This window comes from Ciconia boyciana, chromosome 6 (assembly GCF_034638445.1).
Source record: "Ciconia boyciana chromosome 6, ASM3463844v1, whole genome shotgun sequence".
Classification (NCBI taxonomy): domain Eukaryota; kingdom Metazoa; phylum Chordata; class Aves; order Ciconiiformes; family Ciconiidae; genus Ciconia; species Ciconia boyciana.
The window spans coordinates 3,064,527-3,082,358 of NC_132939.1; the positions used below are offsets into that span (position 1 = coordinate 3,064,527).

Here is a 17,832-nt window from a genome sequence, read left to right on the forward strand (position 1 = left end):
GCTTCTCTGGAGTCTAATTAATAGCGAGTGAAAGTGTAACCAATTGCTGCCAGCACTTTGAAGTGTAACTTGCACAGATCAGCTGGGTTTCCCTATGAATTTTGTTTCTCTGAGTATGGCTGGCCTGACCTGAGTTTTACATGTAAAGCCATACATGACATGCGAACTCCTAAATTCTAATGCCTCATCCCATGTAATTTCTGATGTATTTAAGAACTGAGTTTCCTTCTGTTTTGCATTGATGGAGTCAGAGTCTGGGTGCAGTTCTGTAATGTTGGATACTGCTGGTAAATGGTTGGTTTATTGCATTCTAAAAGCCTTTTCCTGAGGGTTTTAGAAGGAAGTAACAATTCATGGCAACATGAATGAATGTTCCAAAATACCAGCTACTAGAACTAACGGTTAAACATTCCTATATTAAAGCTGTTAACAAATCTATGTGATAAAATTACTTTGCTTCTTTATGTGAAAAAGAATCATCTAGTCACAGGCACATCAACAAGAATTAAAGTGATTTTTCTTACTTAATGTCATATTTTCGAATTATGCTTCCATTTCACCTGCAAGCATTGGGTTCGGTCATGTCACAGTCTTGCCTTGTAAAGCATACGGGAAAGGACTGAACACCAGGAACTTCATGCAGCTCAAACTTTAAAACCCAAAACTGTTCCTGTTTATAAATCTCCAGGGACTTTGGTATTCTTGCAGGGATCCTCTGAAGAGCATGAGATATTTTAAACTCCACAAATGGGACAGCATGAATCGGTTGCAGGGCAGACCCTAATGCTGGTGGCTGTTCTGCCACTGCTCCTGGCCTGCCTGGGCACGTAGCTCTCGGGTGGAACTGTAATGCCATCAGAAGACAAATACATTTTTGCATTAATTGCAAAAATGGTGCTTAATCCATTTTTGCATCGTTAGGGACCAGAACTTCGCTGGACAAGCGCTGTTTTTCATTCCTTTCCCATTTCTGAGGTACCCTTCCTTACCGAGTGAAGTGCCAGAGAAGGAAAAAAGCAAATCCTTCCCTCTCCTTGACTGCCTAAAGAGGCAATCGTACAGTCCTAAAAATAACCAAGGAATCCGCAACAGAAGTCTTGGTGAAATTCGGGCCCTCCCTCGGTGGGAGTTTTGCCATGAATTTCAATGAGTTCAGGACTTTGTCTGATGTGTTGGCCAACCGCTGAAGTTGAGCTGTTCCTGGGCGCTTGTGCCAGCTGCCCCTTGTTCTGTTTCCCAGAATAACCACTTCGATAAGGTATGTACCACTTACAAATATGGAATAGGTCCTGTAGTGAGCACTTCACGTTACAGGGGAGCTGTCGTTTAAAAACACACAGCAAACGCTTCCCTGAAACTTATTTTTAGTTGTTTGTTTAAGATTGATGATGACCCTCTAAGAAAAAGGCCAATTTAAACATGCTACTAGGGAACAACTGCAGTCTTTGAAGTAATGAATGTTTGGCGATTCTTATTTACCATTTAACTGCTAACTTTATAACTGGTACGTGCATATGATCAATTCATTTTTAACAAATGAAATTTCTAGAAGATAATTCAGCCTTGGAAGAGATGGCATTATGCTTGCTTAAGTCCAAGTACAGCTGAATGTCTATCCTCTAGCTGAACTTGTCCTGTGATCACAAGGCCAATTAACAGAATATCACAGGACCCCTTGAGGCTACAGCAGAGGAGATTTCCCTTTTGGAAACAAAGGCTGAATGTCCTGATTAATTTGCTTCAGTAAAACCTATTCAAGCTGAAATTTATGTGGATACTTTGCAAGATCGGGACGTTAGCATAGACTTTGCTGTTGAGGTTTATTCTTTTCCAAAATTATTCTTTTTACAGCAGTTTGCTCTCTAAATGATGGAGAGTTGCTTCTGTCCTATTCCCTTCCATCTGCTCTCTTCCCCCCCCCCCCCCCCCCCCCCAAATTACTGTTTTGCAGCCAAAATTGTGAGGCACTATGTGCGATGACGATGAAACCACTGCCCTTGTATGTGACAATGGTTCTGGGCTTTGCAAAGCTGGGTTTGCAGGAGATGATGCCCCAAGAGCTGTATTTCCATCCATCGTTGGACGTCCTCGACATCAGGTCGGTTGGTACCAACATGGAAGCGCTGTCTGGTTTGGGTGGTTGTTTTGAGTTGGTTTTGGTTTCTTGTGGGTTTTTTTGAGACTTTAGACCTGGTGGTGATAAAGCATCAGATTTATTCAGGCAAAACTCCCATTGGCCTTAGTAGTTCAGCTTGTGAAGAACTGGAGGACTGAGCTGCAGATCTTTAATACTTTGAGGTAAACTTATTGATCCTTTGGAAAAGGTGTTCTTCGGCCATAAAATGTTGACTATAAAAGAACATGAGTGTTTTAATGATATGAAGGTGTCTTATGAAAAAAACAAACAAACAACAACCACCCAGCTTGCTGGATTAATTAATACTTGCTGCATTAATACAAAGAAAAAAGATAGGCAGAACATTTCTAGCATGAGAAACCAAATGAATAATAATGATAAGTTCCTCTTATTGTTCCATTAAGCAACAGCATGGCCCAATAAACTTCCAAAAAAGGTCTCTAGCACATCACTTTATCAACTCAAACAGGACTTGAAAGGATAAATGTGGCTTTTCTTGACCTTGGAAAGGGTCTTTCTGCTTAATTAATTTCCTAACAGTTCCTTTATAAATAGAAGACACAGGTTTTTGTTCATTTTATTAATATCTGAGTAAGATTTTAATTTTCTGGACTATAAAACCCTTCCCTGAAGTTCTGTGTGGTCTTTAGTTGAGCTGAATAAACCTGGTTTCAGGTGTAAAATACTAAGCATTTTAAGGAATGCATTTTGAACACCTCTATGAATTGTTGACGTTGAATATCAGTTGTTGAAACCATCCATTCTTTAACCTCTCAAATTGTTCATTGTCTTTTGGCATGCCATTTTGCACAGTTAAGCAGCTCAGCAGCTGTATTAATGAATCAATGGAATTAATGAATCCATGAGAAAAATATTTTTATGCTAGTTGATGAATAATATTTTACCTTGTATGTTGTTATATTATTTGGGGCAATCGTGATAGGCTTCCTAATGCAAACAAGATAAACTTAGTAAACCTATTATTTAATAAGTGAGTTTTCTTTTAGAAAATCTGTCTCTGTTTTATATAAATTAATGCTTTTTTGCAAAAAGTATATTTTTCAAAACCATTTCACTTCCAGCAAGGGGGAATCTCACTTTTTAAAGGCAATAGTGGAACTGCCTAGACAGAAAGGGCAACTGAATATAGAAAGTAAATCTAGGGAGATTGTATCTTTTTCAGCTATAATTCCTTCCCGTTATTCCTTTGTGCAATGACGAAGGACCTGTCCCTTGTGGAGAACCTTGAGTTTGCTGATGCCTGCCTTGGCTGGCCCAGTGTGAGATACCTTCCTTCCTTTTTGAAGCTGCCTTGCTCGTCCTCGTGGGTTGCTAGGGGATGGTAGTACCGAGAAGGTAGTTACCAATATATTCACATTTTAGTTCCTTGCACATTTAGGGATTATGTTCTGGAACAGCAGTAGTAGGTACAATATAGCAGGTTCTATCTCTAATGGGCATGATATACTGCACTAATATTAGAATAATACACTTTGCAGGGTGTTATGGTTGGAATGGGTCAAAAAGACAGCTACGTAGGGGATGAAGCACAAAGTAAAAGAGGGATCCTGACGCTGAAGTATCCCATTGAGCATGGAATCATCACTAACTGGGATGACATGGAGAAGGTGGGTGTTTATTTTTAATGTAATTTTGTTGAGGTGTCGTCTTATCCAAGACATACAATTTGCTATTAACCTTCTTGCAAACCAAAGGGAAAATCCTTGAAGAATTTGTAATTGCTGTATAGGTAAAGGGATAGTACAATATGCTAGTACAGGAGTTGATCAGGTCTTGGCACTTCTAGAATGACTATTTGAAAAAGTAAATGCTTATTACTCACCAGATTTGGCAGTATGTTATAAAAGTATTCTATGCTTTATACATACTGTTCTTGGTCTTGACGTTCATACTGAGGCAGAACGTTTGACAATGATAGAATGTAGCTAAAGTAAAAAAAATACAGGTTGCGATTCATCAGCGGTGAATCAGAGGAATATTAAAGACACATTACTTAAGTTGGGAACAAAAACTGTAACGTGGAGGGGTGATTTTCCCTCCTCGGTACTTGCCTACATGAACAAGACGATGGGTGATGCCTGCATCTTGTATTGCATATGACATTCTCACTGTCAATTAAAGAGGAAAAGACAGATTGGGGCTTCCTATCCCTATAGTAATCCTTTGAGAGTGGGATTATTTTTTTCCTGAAGCATGTTTTGCTGATGCCAATTCCAGTTAGCTTTTAACATCTGGATGGCGAGAAGGCGTCTTTATTCCCTATCAAGCCCGACTTTCTTGGCACGCGGTCAGTGCAATGACCTCTTTGTGCAATGCCCGCTTAAGGATGTCCCAGACCAGGCACAGGCGATGAGGTGTGCTCATGGGAGAAGCTGGAGAGGCAGGAGGAGTCCGAAGGGCTCTCTCACCCTGCTAAATATCTCTGATATCCCGTATGTCCTGGTCTCTTCAGGAAGCATCTGAGTCTGTATGTGGAAATATTGTATGTTGTCTTTAAAGAGAGGATTGTGATTCAGTCCCTTGTCATCGCCAGGTGGAATGGTATGGGAAGGAAACTCCACAAGCACATGCTTCTAGTGATGTTTTCCTGTGGAAAATACCACTGAAAGGAAGACACGGGGCCGGTGGTGTTCTGTACTCACGCTTGCTGAGACAAGGTGTTTACAACTATAATACGTATACCTAAAGTCAGTTATTGTGTCATATTCGTGAACTCAAATTGTCAAGCACAGAGTGTTCCAGCTGAACAGACCAGAGTCGATACAGGAGCAATGGGAGTTCCTCAGCTCAAATTTGGAAATAAATTGCCCACCTACTCCTCTAGATGGAAGCACAGTATTTGCATTTCATTATTGCACTGCTTGCTGGGAGGACACCTTGCTAGTTTCTGCGGAGTAGAAAGGCTACCTCGTACATCCCGTTATGTTGTCCTTCCTGATAATTTTCCTGCTGTCTGTATTCAGCAAGAAATTATATTTCTCTGTAGGAAAAAAAAATAAATTAAAATAAAATTGGACGTCACTATTTTATGTTCTTCCCTCAGCAATTGGTCTCTGCATCTGGAAATTGTCCTCTGTGTAACGCATACGGGTATGTGTTCTTTTTCTGGGTAATGCTGGATGCTAGAGAAGGCTACCTAAAATCTAGTTTGGAAAAGGAATTAGAGAAGGTAAAAAAAGGTGGCATATGCTTTACTGTAGTGTAAACTCATGGCTAGATTGATTGGTTTTAAAGGGTGTAATGTGGTGGAGGCTTCAGGCAGTGCTGTAATTCAAATAATGGTCAGCTACTACACAGGTTCTTGTAGTTTGAACTTTTCTTCTCTTTGTCACTTAAACGGATGAAGGAATTCCTTGTGAAAATGGGCCCCTAGCCAAGACTTGCCACCTTCTGACATACAGCTTGCAACGTGCAGTAGCTGGCAAAGGTGCCCCAGTGCCGAGTTGTGCTTGGGCTTCTTGCTGAGCCCAGGAGCAGAGTGGGACAGAAGGTGGAGGCTGCTTTCAAGTGAACGAGCCATGAGCAACCAATATAAAAAAGAAGCATGAGAGAAAGGCAGCGGTAGGGAAGAGACAAGAAACAGCATTGCTAACTTTTGTGATTATTGCAAATAAGAAAAAAGGCATTTTTTTTTTTATATACAGGCTTCCCTGATTCAGTCATTTATCTCATCTTCCCCTGAGGCTCTGTAACACACACACATGCACACACATGTACAAACATGTGCACGCACTTTTATGGCTGAGAGAAGTTCTGAAATGCAATTCCTAAAGTTTTCATGCTAAGGGAATGAGTTTTGTATATGCATATATATTCCCTCCCACCCCTGCCCCAAGATTTTTAAACCAGTTGCATGATTTTGATCCGAACCACAAATTTCTTTCCAGCGCTTGGAAATCTTACTACTAAAAGCATCACCATGTAGAAAAAACAAGAGAATTACTGGGTAACGTGCCAAAAACGGGACAAAGGCATAATAGTGCGGTGCCCAAGCATCCACACGTTACAAAAAGAGGGGGGTCACCAAAAGATTAGGCTGAGCGGGCATGTGTGCGAGAGAAAGCGAGAGCGAGGATGCTGCAGGACGCGCAGACGTTCGTGTGAATGCAGGAGGAGAATATGTAGGCGATGAAATGAAGCATTCTTCTTCTCCTGTGCTTCAATTCACAATATTCAAATTGGAACTGCTCTGTTTTCTGCTGGAGAATAATACAGGGCATTGTACATCACTGTTAATTTGTTCACAGCAACGGAGCTGACAGCTATGGGAGGGAAAGCGTTGGGATGAAGCGTTTTCTGGCTCTGGTGACTATGTAAATGTTTAATATAAGCGTTGGAATAATTCTTCCTCAGTAATTTCTCTTTGCTATTGTGCTTGCTGCTTGCATTTAATTCTCATGACCTATAAAATCCAACACGGAACTATTTTTCTTTCTTGTAGAATATCATTAGCCATTAACATGATGGTTATCATTAGGTCAAATCTAATGGGCTGTACAGTGCCTAATCCAGCCTGGTTTTGAGGAAACACCTGCAAACTGCCGGAGGTGTAGGCAGGGTCCTGCTTTTTGACTCCAGGTTTGTTCCTCACTGCTGAAATCGCTGGTATTTCGTTAATTATGCAAGCACTGAGTTTTCCTTCTCTTGCCTTGGTTCTTTCCTGTCTGAAATGGCAGTCTTTTTATTCTTACATCTGGTTTATATTTTCAACTTTTACACGATTACTCTCTGTTTTATTCAACTTCTCCCTGTATTTGTATTCTAAACCTTCAAATGGAAGATGGCCCAGCATCCCCAGCCCCAGTTCTGGAAACATCTGATAATATTTTTCAGGGGGCTGAGATGGAATTGAAATTTTTTTTTTAGGGCTGATTAATTCTCTTAATGAATAATTCCAGCTCTGGGCAGCTGTTGACTTTGTAGGTGCTTCAAATTTAGAGAAGATAGTTTTTCCATTTAAGTTCATTTTGGAGCATAATAATACTTGTTTCTAGGATATTAATCAAAAAAACTTACCCATAAAACTATCCTGATGTTTTGTGCTCAGAAATAAGCTTGTTGGGTCAGGCAAAGCAGAGCTAAAAAGAGAAAAAAAAGAAATAAGGGTAGGAAAGAATTAAACGAGAAGATAAGAAAAAGTTCATCGTGTTACTGAACAGTCTGTCTTTGAGCTGGCATCAAGAAAAAAATCCTTTCAGCTCCTCACAGCCATAGTCCTCAGACAATCCAAGCCAGCATCGTTTGATACAGGTAGCACCTTCCAGCATGAAAAAATACTACAGTACTTTACAGACCGTGACTAAGAAATTTACTCTATAGTGAGTGAGAGTTTGATTCAGGATTTACTGGATGAAATATCTGCGGCATAAAGGGGCTTTCACTTCTGTGGAAATAATTAGATTTCTAAAGACCATCTTGGCAATGACTTGCAACTGGATCAGTCTCCAAGCAGCTTGAAGTGGAGAAGTCTCGCCAGGTCTAAGAGTTCAGTGCTTGGCTCAGCTTCTGTATCGGAGCACTGCGGGTGGGAACTGACCCGTGCCCCTGTTTAGAGAGGCTGATCTGTGCTCTGTTTAGGGAATCCTAACTGGAAAGACTCCGTTGTGTAGGTTATATTCTGCTGTTATATACAGTAGAAACCCAATGGTTTGGATTCTAAAATAGACTTGAATTTGGCAGATTCGCTCTTGCATGCTTTCTGCCTATTTTAATGTCTGTAAAAAAGATAATTGCTCAGACTGTATTTGAAAAGCTTTCTGTGTAGTTCTGTGGGCAGAAGAAATGGTTTTCAGAACACTTCTCTAAAGTGATTTTCATTTTTAGATTTGGCATCATTCTTTCTACAATGAGCTCCGTGTTGCACCGGAGGAACACCCCGTCCTGCTGACCGAGGCCCCCTTGAATCCCAAGGCCAACCGTGAAAAAATGACTCAGGTAACCAGCTGAATGTTGTGCTGCAGATCATTTCTGCCCAGAAGCAGCTAAAAATATAAATAGTCCTGGGTGTTCGACTTTCTTCTTAATCTGGGAGATAATCCTTTAAGGGTTAGTGTGGGTCAGCGTGCTGCCTAAGCCATGGTGAGAGAGCAAGGGTTTCCGCTGCTCACGCAAGTTCTCTGGATGGCCCAAAAATGTTTCGTACTTGTGTGTGGCAGTGAGATACATGGAACTAGCCTCTTAAAAGCTTGAAGTAATTTTCTTTGTTCACAAGACTGTGTGTGCGTGCTCGGTTCTGGAAGTCGGGAACCTGGAGGCTAAGGTGGCTTCTGATGCTGAGTTTCGGTGTGTCGATAATGTTAGCCCAGGATTCATGTAATTTTTTTGGATGGAGTTATAAGTCATTGATGTATTTAAATCTGAGGTTTGCAAGCACTGTAACACGGGTCATGTCCCAGCTGAATCACACTTCTGTGTGAGTTTTGGGTCAATGACGCCTTTCATGTGCCTACCTCTGGCCACCAAGAGTGCTCAACTTGGAGCAGCCCAACTCCTCAGCTCGTGCTGAACCAGCTCCTGCTTTCTCCCTTGAAGACTCTGACTTTATCAACGCTTTTGCATCAGACAAAATGCTAGTTATCGTATCAGAATTGCATTTTTTGGGAAGATTTGAATAAAGATGTTTGAAGGCCATCATGCAGATGACTTTGTGGGGTTCCCAACTGGAGTACCTCTTCAGGGATCAGGGGAAAAGGGTTCAAAAACTGGAATGTTTGTGCTAGCATGGCAAAGTGAGCTGTCTGAAGCATTCAAACTTAAATGATGCTTCGCTAAACGTTTCTGCCTGTGACATACCCAGTCTGATTTGGCAGACTCGGATCAGAATCAAAAGTTGACCTCTGAAGTTTGTATATTTTAGAGCAGCCTTCTGGCCAAAAGTCTATGTTATAAATTTAGCCAGTGCTGTAACCAGAAGTAAGTGTGATTTAAATACAGATATAGGTATAAAATCACCTGGGAAAATTAGATGTGTCTCTGCACTTCCCTTTGTGCCCACTTTTGGCATATATTTAATAGGAAGATTATGCATCAATTTAGCAACAGTGTAAATAAACTAATTAAGTAGTGAGCTTGACAGCACGCATTACTGAGAGATAATACAACTGGGAGATACTAAATGACAACAGACCGTAAGAAAAGCCTAGTTTATAACAACCAGGAAGTGTGGTTCATACAGTAGACATGTCTAGGACTGTTTCTCTGTCATTATACTGTAATGATAAATCCTGTTTTCAAGATTGTTTAAAGGCTTATTGTTTATTACTGATTGCATTAAATTCATTACATTAATTAACTAGGAAATATCAGTAATTTGTGTATTCTTTAGTTGAAAGCATACTTTTCATTAAAAGTAGACTTCATTGGCAAAGGTATTAGCTTATGAAATCCTAAGTTTAAGTTTAACCCCCTGATGTCAGTGGCTCTGACGGGTACAATGGTGATGGCTGAGTCACCATCCCTGGAGGTATTGAAAAGACGTGGAGACGTGGAGTTTAGAAACATGGTGTAGTGGTGGACTACACCACTGGAAACACGGTGTAGTGGTGGACTTGGCAGTGTTAGGTTTATGGTTGGACTCGATGATCTTAAGGGTCTTTTCCAACCTAAATGATTCTATGATTCTCTGAAAGGTGGTCACAGCAGCACCACTCGTGATGGGGTAGGTGGCATTGCTTTAAGAGAGGATACAGCGCATAGGGTTGTCCAGAGTGTGTTAGTTCACTGTGTGCCCTTAATGGTTTTCCTTAGCAGAGGTCCAGTGGAAGTCCAGCTGGAAACAAATGTTGTTCCGTCTGCTTGGATTAAATTGCAGTGTCTCTGACACAGGAGACGGAAAGAACTGGAGCTTGTTAGAGTAGAGGAGGCGGGGGATGAGACAGGAGAATATGGCTAAGGTTGCCATAAAGACAAAAGATAAACTGTTGTGTTTGCTGGGGGGGACAGAATGAGATGTAATGAGTTTAAACTAGACCAAGTGAGGTTTTAGCTAGACTCCAGGAAAACCCTGGTAATAGTAAGTATAGTGTATCACTAGATTTGTTTGCTGGAGGAATCCGTGGATGCTTCAGCAGAGGAATTTCTGAGAGAGAACCAAAGCTGTGTCAGGAATGGCTGATTCTTCCTTGAGATGGGAACAGACAGTTTGTTCCTCATGGCTTCTTCTAGCTGTGTCTTCTATAAATATTTTGTGCGTGTGTGTGTATATATACCTCTCTGTCTCTCTCTCTATATAAAATCCTTAGATTGCTGCATTGTTGCAGCCCTGCCATCAGGGTAAAAAAGTTATCCCAAGGTGTCATGTTCAATTAGTGTTATCGGTAAAAATCTGACCTAGTCTGAGGTTAATGGAAAGATATCCACTGACTTCAGTGATTTTTTTTTTCTTTTTTTTAAATGAAATCCTAAAGAAAACATAGCGTGCTGTTCACAGAAGAACCACGGTTCAGGAGGGGACTCAGGAGTAGTAAATGGCAGTATCCATTAAAAAAAAAAAAATAAATAAAATTACTGTCTCTTCAGATACTCTTAAGTGTGGATCCTAAAGGTTTTGAAATTCTTCATTCCAGATTATGTTTGAGACGTTCAATGTGCCAGCCATGTATGTAGCAATTCAGGCAGTGCTGTCTCTGTATGCATCTGGAAGAACAACTGGTGAGTCTTTCTGGGAGTTGTGTTTTCCACCTGCCCTTCTCTCGTGGATGTATGTGCACATACGCACACACACAGAGATATATGTCGATTATGATGCCCCAGTGTATTAAGAAGAACTGATAGCCGTATGGAAACTGAATACTTCCCGCCATGCTGTGCAAGTACCTCTTTGTTGTTTTCAACTTCATGGCAGGTGTGGGTGTAGATTTATGACTTTCTGCTTCAAAAACTCAAGTGACTACGGCTCAACTGTATGAACCGATGAAAGATGATACAGTTTGATACTGCCCTTAATTGCACAGCATAGAGAAGAGGCTGTATCTTAACTGGATTATTCCAAACCCATGGTTCCTTCTTACTTTAGACCTCTATTGTTGAGCTCCCTTCCCAGTAGAAAAAAAAACCTACCCATATTCAGCGAAATGAAAATACTTCATTTAAATGTTAAATTTCAATCACCTAATGGTGTCTGCTGTTAAGTGATCGTTAGAATTAGCATGGAGGTCTCTTCTTATTGCCATTTAGAGTCTGATCAAGCATTGAGACGATAAATTACTTCTTAGCAACTCTTGAGTCTTCATATACTTTGAAAAAAACTAAAATACCATCTGTCTTTGTAGCCTGATGCCACAATAAAATTTTGTGTGAAAAGATTGCCAGCTTACAGGAATTACAATTGCCATAAATACTTGCTTTACTTTTAAAGTTCAACTATTTGTATGCAAGTTTGGTATCAGAAATGCTTTATTCATTTTGAGTGGAAAACATGTACTTCATTTCCTATCCAAGGATATAACTAACATGGCTGTGCACAGATAAACCATTGTTATATTTTCCCTAATGGAGTGGTTTATTTTAATGGCAGATTCAAATTTTTAATTTTATAGATAGGTTTTTTTTTTATGGTTTGTACATTACATCATGTCTGTAAAGTACTAGGGGTCGTCTGAAATGAAAGCCTCTGCATCCATGTAGGATCCTCATTGCTAACATCCGTTCAGCAAGAACAATACAATCAAATCGCTGAATGTTACATCTCTTTTTTTCCCCCAAATGCAGTTGCTGCTTAGTTTGTGCTAACGATTTCATCTCACATGAGCAGCTTTTTAGCTGTAGAAATGACAGAAGCGATCGCCATGTGAGCATCTTTATTTGTTGTTGCATGTTTCAGCTGAGAATACGGAGTATGTGGAGACCCTGTATCAGTGGGAAATAACCACCTTCTCTGTTTCTTTCACTTTCCAGGAATAGTTTTGGATTCCGGGGATGGTGTCACACACAATGTGCCTATCTATGAGGGCTATGCCTTGCCTCATGCCATCATGAGACTTGATCTGGCAGGCAGAGACCTGACTGACTATCTCATGAAAATTCTTACGGAGAGGGGCTACTCTTTTGTCACCACTGGTAATGAGCTGTGCTTTGGATGCCCTTTGCATACGTTTGCTCTGTTAGTTGTCTTATTATGCAGGAAGCGTGTACCTGGCGAGATGCATCAAAATTCCCATCACTAGGTTGCCCTGGGAAGAACAGTTCATGTTAGTTAATGGGGTTTTCCTGACTCTGGCTTTCAGCATATACGTCGAGCATCAGGGACGAGGATGCCACCTCATTAGGAAATCCTAAGTCACTGACAAATGTAACTGGTTGTTGTATTTCACTGGTGAGGCCGCACCTCGAATACTGTGTTCAGTTTTGGGCCCCTCACTCCAAGAGAGACATTGAGGGGCTGGAGCGTGTCCAGAGAAGGGCAACGAAGCTGGGGAAGAGTCTGGAGCACAAGGCTGATGGGGAGCGGCTGAGGGAACTGGGGTTGTGTAGCCTGGAGAAAAGGAGGCTGAGGGGAGACCTCATCGCTCTCTACAACTGCCTGAAAGGAGGTTGTAGCAAGGTGGGGTCGGTCTCTTCTCCCAGGTAACAAGTGATAGGATGAGAGGAAATGGCCTCAAGTTGCGCCAGGGGAGGTTTGGATTGGATATTAGGAAATTTTACTTCACTGAAAGGGTTGTCCAGCATTGGAACAGGCTGCCCAGGGAAGTGGTTGAGTCGCCATCCCTGGGGGTATTTAAAAGCCGTTTGGATGAGGTGCGTAGGGACATGGTGTAGTGGTGGGCTTGGTAGTGTTAGGTTTACGGTTGGACTTGATGATCTTGAAGGTCTTTTCCAACCTATACAATTCTGTGATTCTGTGATTTGATCATACCTCTTCCACAGACAAAGGAACAAAGTTAGTAGCTGGTAATGGATGAACCTCTGGATGAACCTCTGATCAAGGTTTTAGGACATAAACATGTAAACATTAATCTTTACAGTATTCTGTAGTACAATATATCTTGTATTTGCCGATGAGGGAGATTTGGCAATGCAAAGGGAAAGTAATGTTATTGAGACAACAGAGAGGTCAGAACCCAATGAACTGTACGACTGTCATCAACTCGGGGAAACGTGCATGAGAAAATCTGTGTCCTGGTTGTTGTGCTGTATGTTGATTGAAAATTTGTTGGCTGTCTGCAGCGGAACGAGAGATTGTGAGAGATGTCAAGGAGAAGCTTTGTTATGTGGCTTTGGATTTTGAAAATGAAATGGCAACTGCTGCTTCCTCCTCCTCTCTTGAAAAGAGCTATGAGCTTCCTGATGGACAAGTCATCACCATTGGGAATGAACGGTTCCGATGCCCGGAAACTCTCTTCCAGCCATCCTTCATAGGTGGGACAGGACTTTTCTTTCTAGGGACTTGACAGAGAATGAAAAGAAGAATTTCTTAGGAAGTATAGACAGCCTTCAGCTGTAGGAACTGAGGTATTTATCCTCAAATGTCCTTGGAAACATGCAGCTTCTATTGACTTAATCAGTTCTGTAGAAGCTATGAACACTGCTGCTACAGCTGCTGGGCAAAAAGATGCCTGTCAGTTTAGAAATACCTGAATTCTAAGATGGTTTCAACCTCTTATAAATGCAGTAGAGTTTCTAAGATGATGTTTTAGAGTACTGTCAGAAGATCATGCTTTTTATCTTGACTGGCTGATATGTAACTATCAGTGCTGCTTATGTGGGTTTTTTTTATCTAGACAGTGCTTTCGTTTATCATTTTATTATATTAATCTGTAATTTAATCATACAAAATCGAATCGTACATTATTTTCCTGGAGTTTTATCTGTAGTGTTAAAATTCCCATTCTATCCAGTGGATGACTGACACTTTATGTGGTAACTCGTACTGACCTCACAAATTTCCTGCTGTCCACTTAAATTCCACTCTTGAGGACTGAGCAAAACGGCTGCAGGCAGTTTGGCACGATTTCCATTAAACTAAATGGTGAAGCTAGCTACATTTGTGTGTAGAAACAAAACTATTCAAGCATTACTATAGCTCCAAGTTCTGTATTTGAACATCAGCAGGAGTGATGTTCAAATATTCTGTATTTGAACATCAGCAGGAGAAGTTCTCTTCAGTAGACAGGGATTTGGCTGCCAGAAGTGTATCAGGGATCAGAGCTGGTGCTCAACAATGGTCAGTATCAGAAACGTAGCGATGGAAATCAGGATTTTCTGGATCACAGATCTTTGTCAAAATGTGCATGTTAAACTAGTTTAAAAGTCTAGTACTTAAAGTTCAAACTGTATTCCCAGGCCTATATCTGGTCTGTTCCTTTTCTTTAGCAAAAAATAGTACCATAAGTTAACTTAACTGTACTGGTATTCAAATTAAACCTACACCTCAAAAGGTAGCTCACTGAAATGCCAAGTGGGCTTCTATTTCTAGATAACAGCATCATAAAAGATTATAAAAATGGCAAACTATTGCAGGAATGCCTCATTTTAAATTTTTCCTTAAATAATGGTTTTTTGTTTTTTTTTTTTTTTTTTACTTGAGGAAGTAAAAATCCCAGTATGAAATCGTAATGGGGATCCTTCTTCCTCCCAAGTGTATTTTGCTTGTATAATTACTATGCTGGGATTACAAAGAAGGTGAGGAGTATGTCCTATCTTTCTCCTTCCTCTCCTAAGCATCACATAGCTTTTGTTTTCTGGAGTTTTCTTAAGGGAGACAGCTTGGACTAGTGAGCCTTCCTTTCATTTTAACAATAAGAAAAAGAAGGGGACAAAGAGAAATAACATGTTGAAACTTCTTTGCACTCAGGGATGGAATCTGCAGGTATCCACGAAACCACTTACAACAGTATTATGAAATGCGATATCGACATCCGTAAGGATCTCTATGCTAATAACGTCCTTTCTGGAGGAACGACGATGTATCCTGGGATTGGCGATCGTATGCAGAAAGAGATTACAGCTTTGGCTCCAAGTACTATGAAGATTAAGGTAATTTTGAACACCTGCACTTAGAAAAGAAGCTTTTGTTGGAAAGTTAGATCTTATAAACAAATCAAAATGTCCATAAGAGAATGTCCAGGTCTTGTATCCCAAGTCCTGACGTTAGGAGAGCCTTGGACAGCCTGCTAGTTAGTACCTCTTTTCCTCCTACCAGCCAAAGCAGAATTAAAAGAGGGATTTGGGAGGTACTGGAATAAAAATAGTTGCTGAAGCCATGGGAGTTGATGAGGTCATTTTGAGAAAATGTGAAACAACAGTTAAGGAAGGGAGTCCTGTGGGATTCCCAGTGAAGTAGGGCTATGAGGGAGAAAAGGGCTACTTGAAAGACACCACAGAACAACAAGAGAGGTAGGGATGAGCCTAGAGAAGATGGAGCTGTAAATACTAAAGGGGACGTGAACAACTTGAGAAGATACTGGGAATAGTAGGCTTCAAGGCTTAGCTATCAGTGAAAGTCATTAGTGAAAAAGGTGAAAGAATAAATCCAAAATCCAAGCAGCATGCAAAGTCTGTAGCTTGTTAGCTATTTGAAAGGACCCTTTCGGCTTGGACTCAAGACAACGTGTAGTGAAATCGAGAGGCCCTTTTTATCAGGCAGCAGGCGGCATGCTGAACGGGCACGACACGGAGTGGCGGGAATGGAAGCAGGAGCATGCAGAAGCAAGGGTACATCCAGAGTATTTTAACAATTCAGTGGCTAAGGGGGGAATCGGCAGGAGGTCTTCTAGCTCTACATTTAGCGCTTAGCTAGATACACAATGCCAGTGTATCTCAATGTTTTCGGGTTTTTTTTAATGTGAGAAAATTCCTTTATCCTTAAAAAAAATGCTTAGACCGTTCTGTGTAGTGTTGTCCCAGTGGTCTTTATTTACAACCAAATTAGGTTAATATTTCAAAACTTTAATTTTCTTTCATATATGTTTATAATTTTTTGGTAGCTGTGCTATGGGCCGTTTGCAGATATCTCATGGGCTGCCATATTTGTCTGCTCGTAGTAGCATTATAGCATCTCTGTCGACTTGAGGTAGAAGACAAAACATGGCAGCCTTTCTACCTCTTAGGTGCTTTAGTTCATTGGAGTTGTGCTTCTATGATGAAAAGACTTCCACCTAGTTATTTCATCCAACGAGATGTTTACTGTGTTATCTGCTTGTCACTTTATTTACAACAGTTTGCACTTCTCTTCTAGATGATTGCACCACCAGAACGTAAATACTCTGTCTGGATTGGGGGTTCAATATTGGCGTCTCTGTCCACTTTTCAGCAAATGTGGATCAGTAAAGATGAATATGAGGAAGCTGGCCCCTCTATTGTCCATCGCAAGTGCTTTTGAATACTTCTGTCATGTACTGTCAGTGATAAGTAGTGCTGTTTCTCTACACATCACCTGCCCTCGTTCACCTCTGAGGGTGGTTTGGCTTTCTTCCACATGTTAAAAAAACCACACTGTATGGATTTCCTACGAATTAGCAAACTACTTCTAATTTTTGATGCTAAAATGAGACTAATATTTCAGTGATGGGTGTTTTCCAAGATTAATAACAGTAGTTATGCTATACGTTTTTGTAGACCTCCCTTCCCCCCACATTTGTAAGCGCCATCCTGCCATCCAGGAGGTGACACACAATGCTGCTGTGTGTTAGTCTCTGCTAGTCGATGGTAAGTCTGAAGTATGCACAGAAGTGATTCTTTCAAACTCAAACATAATGCAAGATTTAGGTACCAAGAAGGCTTATTTTATGCAGTCAAGTGGTACACAGGATTCTTCTAAGGGGGTTTATTTTACTGAGGATACAGCGGATTTATGTGGGTACCGATGTGCACGTGGGTACCAGTTCTTTCAGCAGAGCTTGTATGGATGTCTTTCCTTGCAATCCTGCAGTTGTTTGGCAGGAGACCTTAGTCTCCCTGTGGCCACCGCTCCCCGTCAGTAAGGAGCTTCAACAAGCTACAGTACTTCTGAACCTACATGTAACAGGTTAATTTATTGGATGTATTATTGCTTTCTTCATCTCTCTTCCTAAGCAGTTAACTCATGTTTCATTTACTTTTCCTATATATGTGCTATGCTAAGCTATGCTAATGATTACAGAGTAAATAGTAACCTTTTGAATATGTTACTGAAATACTCTGGGTTTAATGGATCAATAAAAGTGTAATTATCCGTGTAAGGCTGCTGTGGCTTACATTAATTTCATAGTGACTAGTTTATCTGTTAAAGATAAAATAATAATTGCTAATTTATATTTTAATTTTATTATGAAGAAGGTTTCATTCCCTCTGAGTTTTCTAGCTAAGCCATTTTTAAATGAAAACAGAATTGTTTCACAGTTTCTATTAAAAAAAAAATGTATCTTCCTGGATGACAAATTTTCATAATGTTCTGTTGTCGTGGTTTAGCCCCAGCTGGCAACTAAGCACCACGCAGCCGCTCGCTCACTCCCCCCTGGTGGGATGGGGGAGAGAATCGGAAGAGCAAAAGTAAGAAAACTCGAGGGTTGAGATAAAGACAGTTTAATAGGTAAAGCAAGAGCCGCGCATGCAAGCAAAGCAAAGCAAAGCAAGGAATTCCTTCACTCCTTCCCATGGGCAGGCAGGTGTTCAGCCATCTCCAGGAAAGCAGGGCTCCATCACGCGTAGTGGTTACTTGGGAAGACAAACGCCATCACTCCAAATGTCCCCCTCCTCCT

The 17,832-nt window shown here is 40.8% G+C and overlaps 1 protein-coding gene across 1 annotated transcript; it reads left to right on the forward strand.

The window, feature by feature from the left end:
• The first annotated feature begins 633 nt into the window (after positions 1 to 633).
• On the forward strand, positions 634 to 16,848 carry LOC140652836 (actin, alpha skeletal muscle B-like). The gene is made up of 9 exons (XM_072864125.1): positions 634 to 1,258; positions 1,952 to 2,098; positions 3,637 to 3,765; positions 7,982 to 8,092; positions 10,723 to 10,807; positions 12,053 to 12,214; positions 13,322 to 13,513; positions 14,949 to 15,130; positions 16,332 to 16,848. Exons 2-9 carry the CDS (start codon positions 1,970 to 1,972, stop codon positions 16,473 to 16,475), a joined length of 1,134 nt encoding a protein of 377 aa, XP_072720226.1. The 5' UTR covers positions 634 to 1,258; positions 1,952 to 1,969; the 3' UTR covers positions 16,476 to 16,848.
• The last annotated feature ends 984 nt before the right edge of the window (positions 16,849 to 17,832 follow it).

Excerpts from the sequence above, each read along its gene's own strand:
- LOC140652836 (XM_072864125.1), top strand. The coding sequence starts at position 1,970 with ATGTGCGATGACGATGAAACCACTGCCCTTGTATGTGACAATGGTTCT. Across the intron at positions 2,099-3,636 it reads TTGGACGTCCTCGACATCAG|GGTGTTATGGTTGGAATGGG; the intron begins GTCGGTTGGTAC and ends TACACTTTGCAG. Across the intron at positions 12,215-13,321 it reads CTACTCTTTTGTCACCACTG|CGGAACGAGAGATTGTGAGA; the intron begins GTAATGAGCTGT and ends GGCTGTCTGCAG.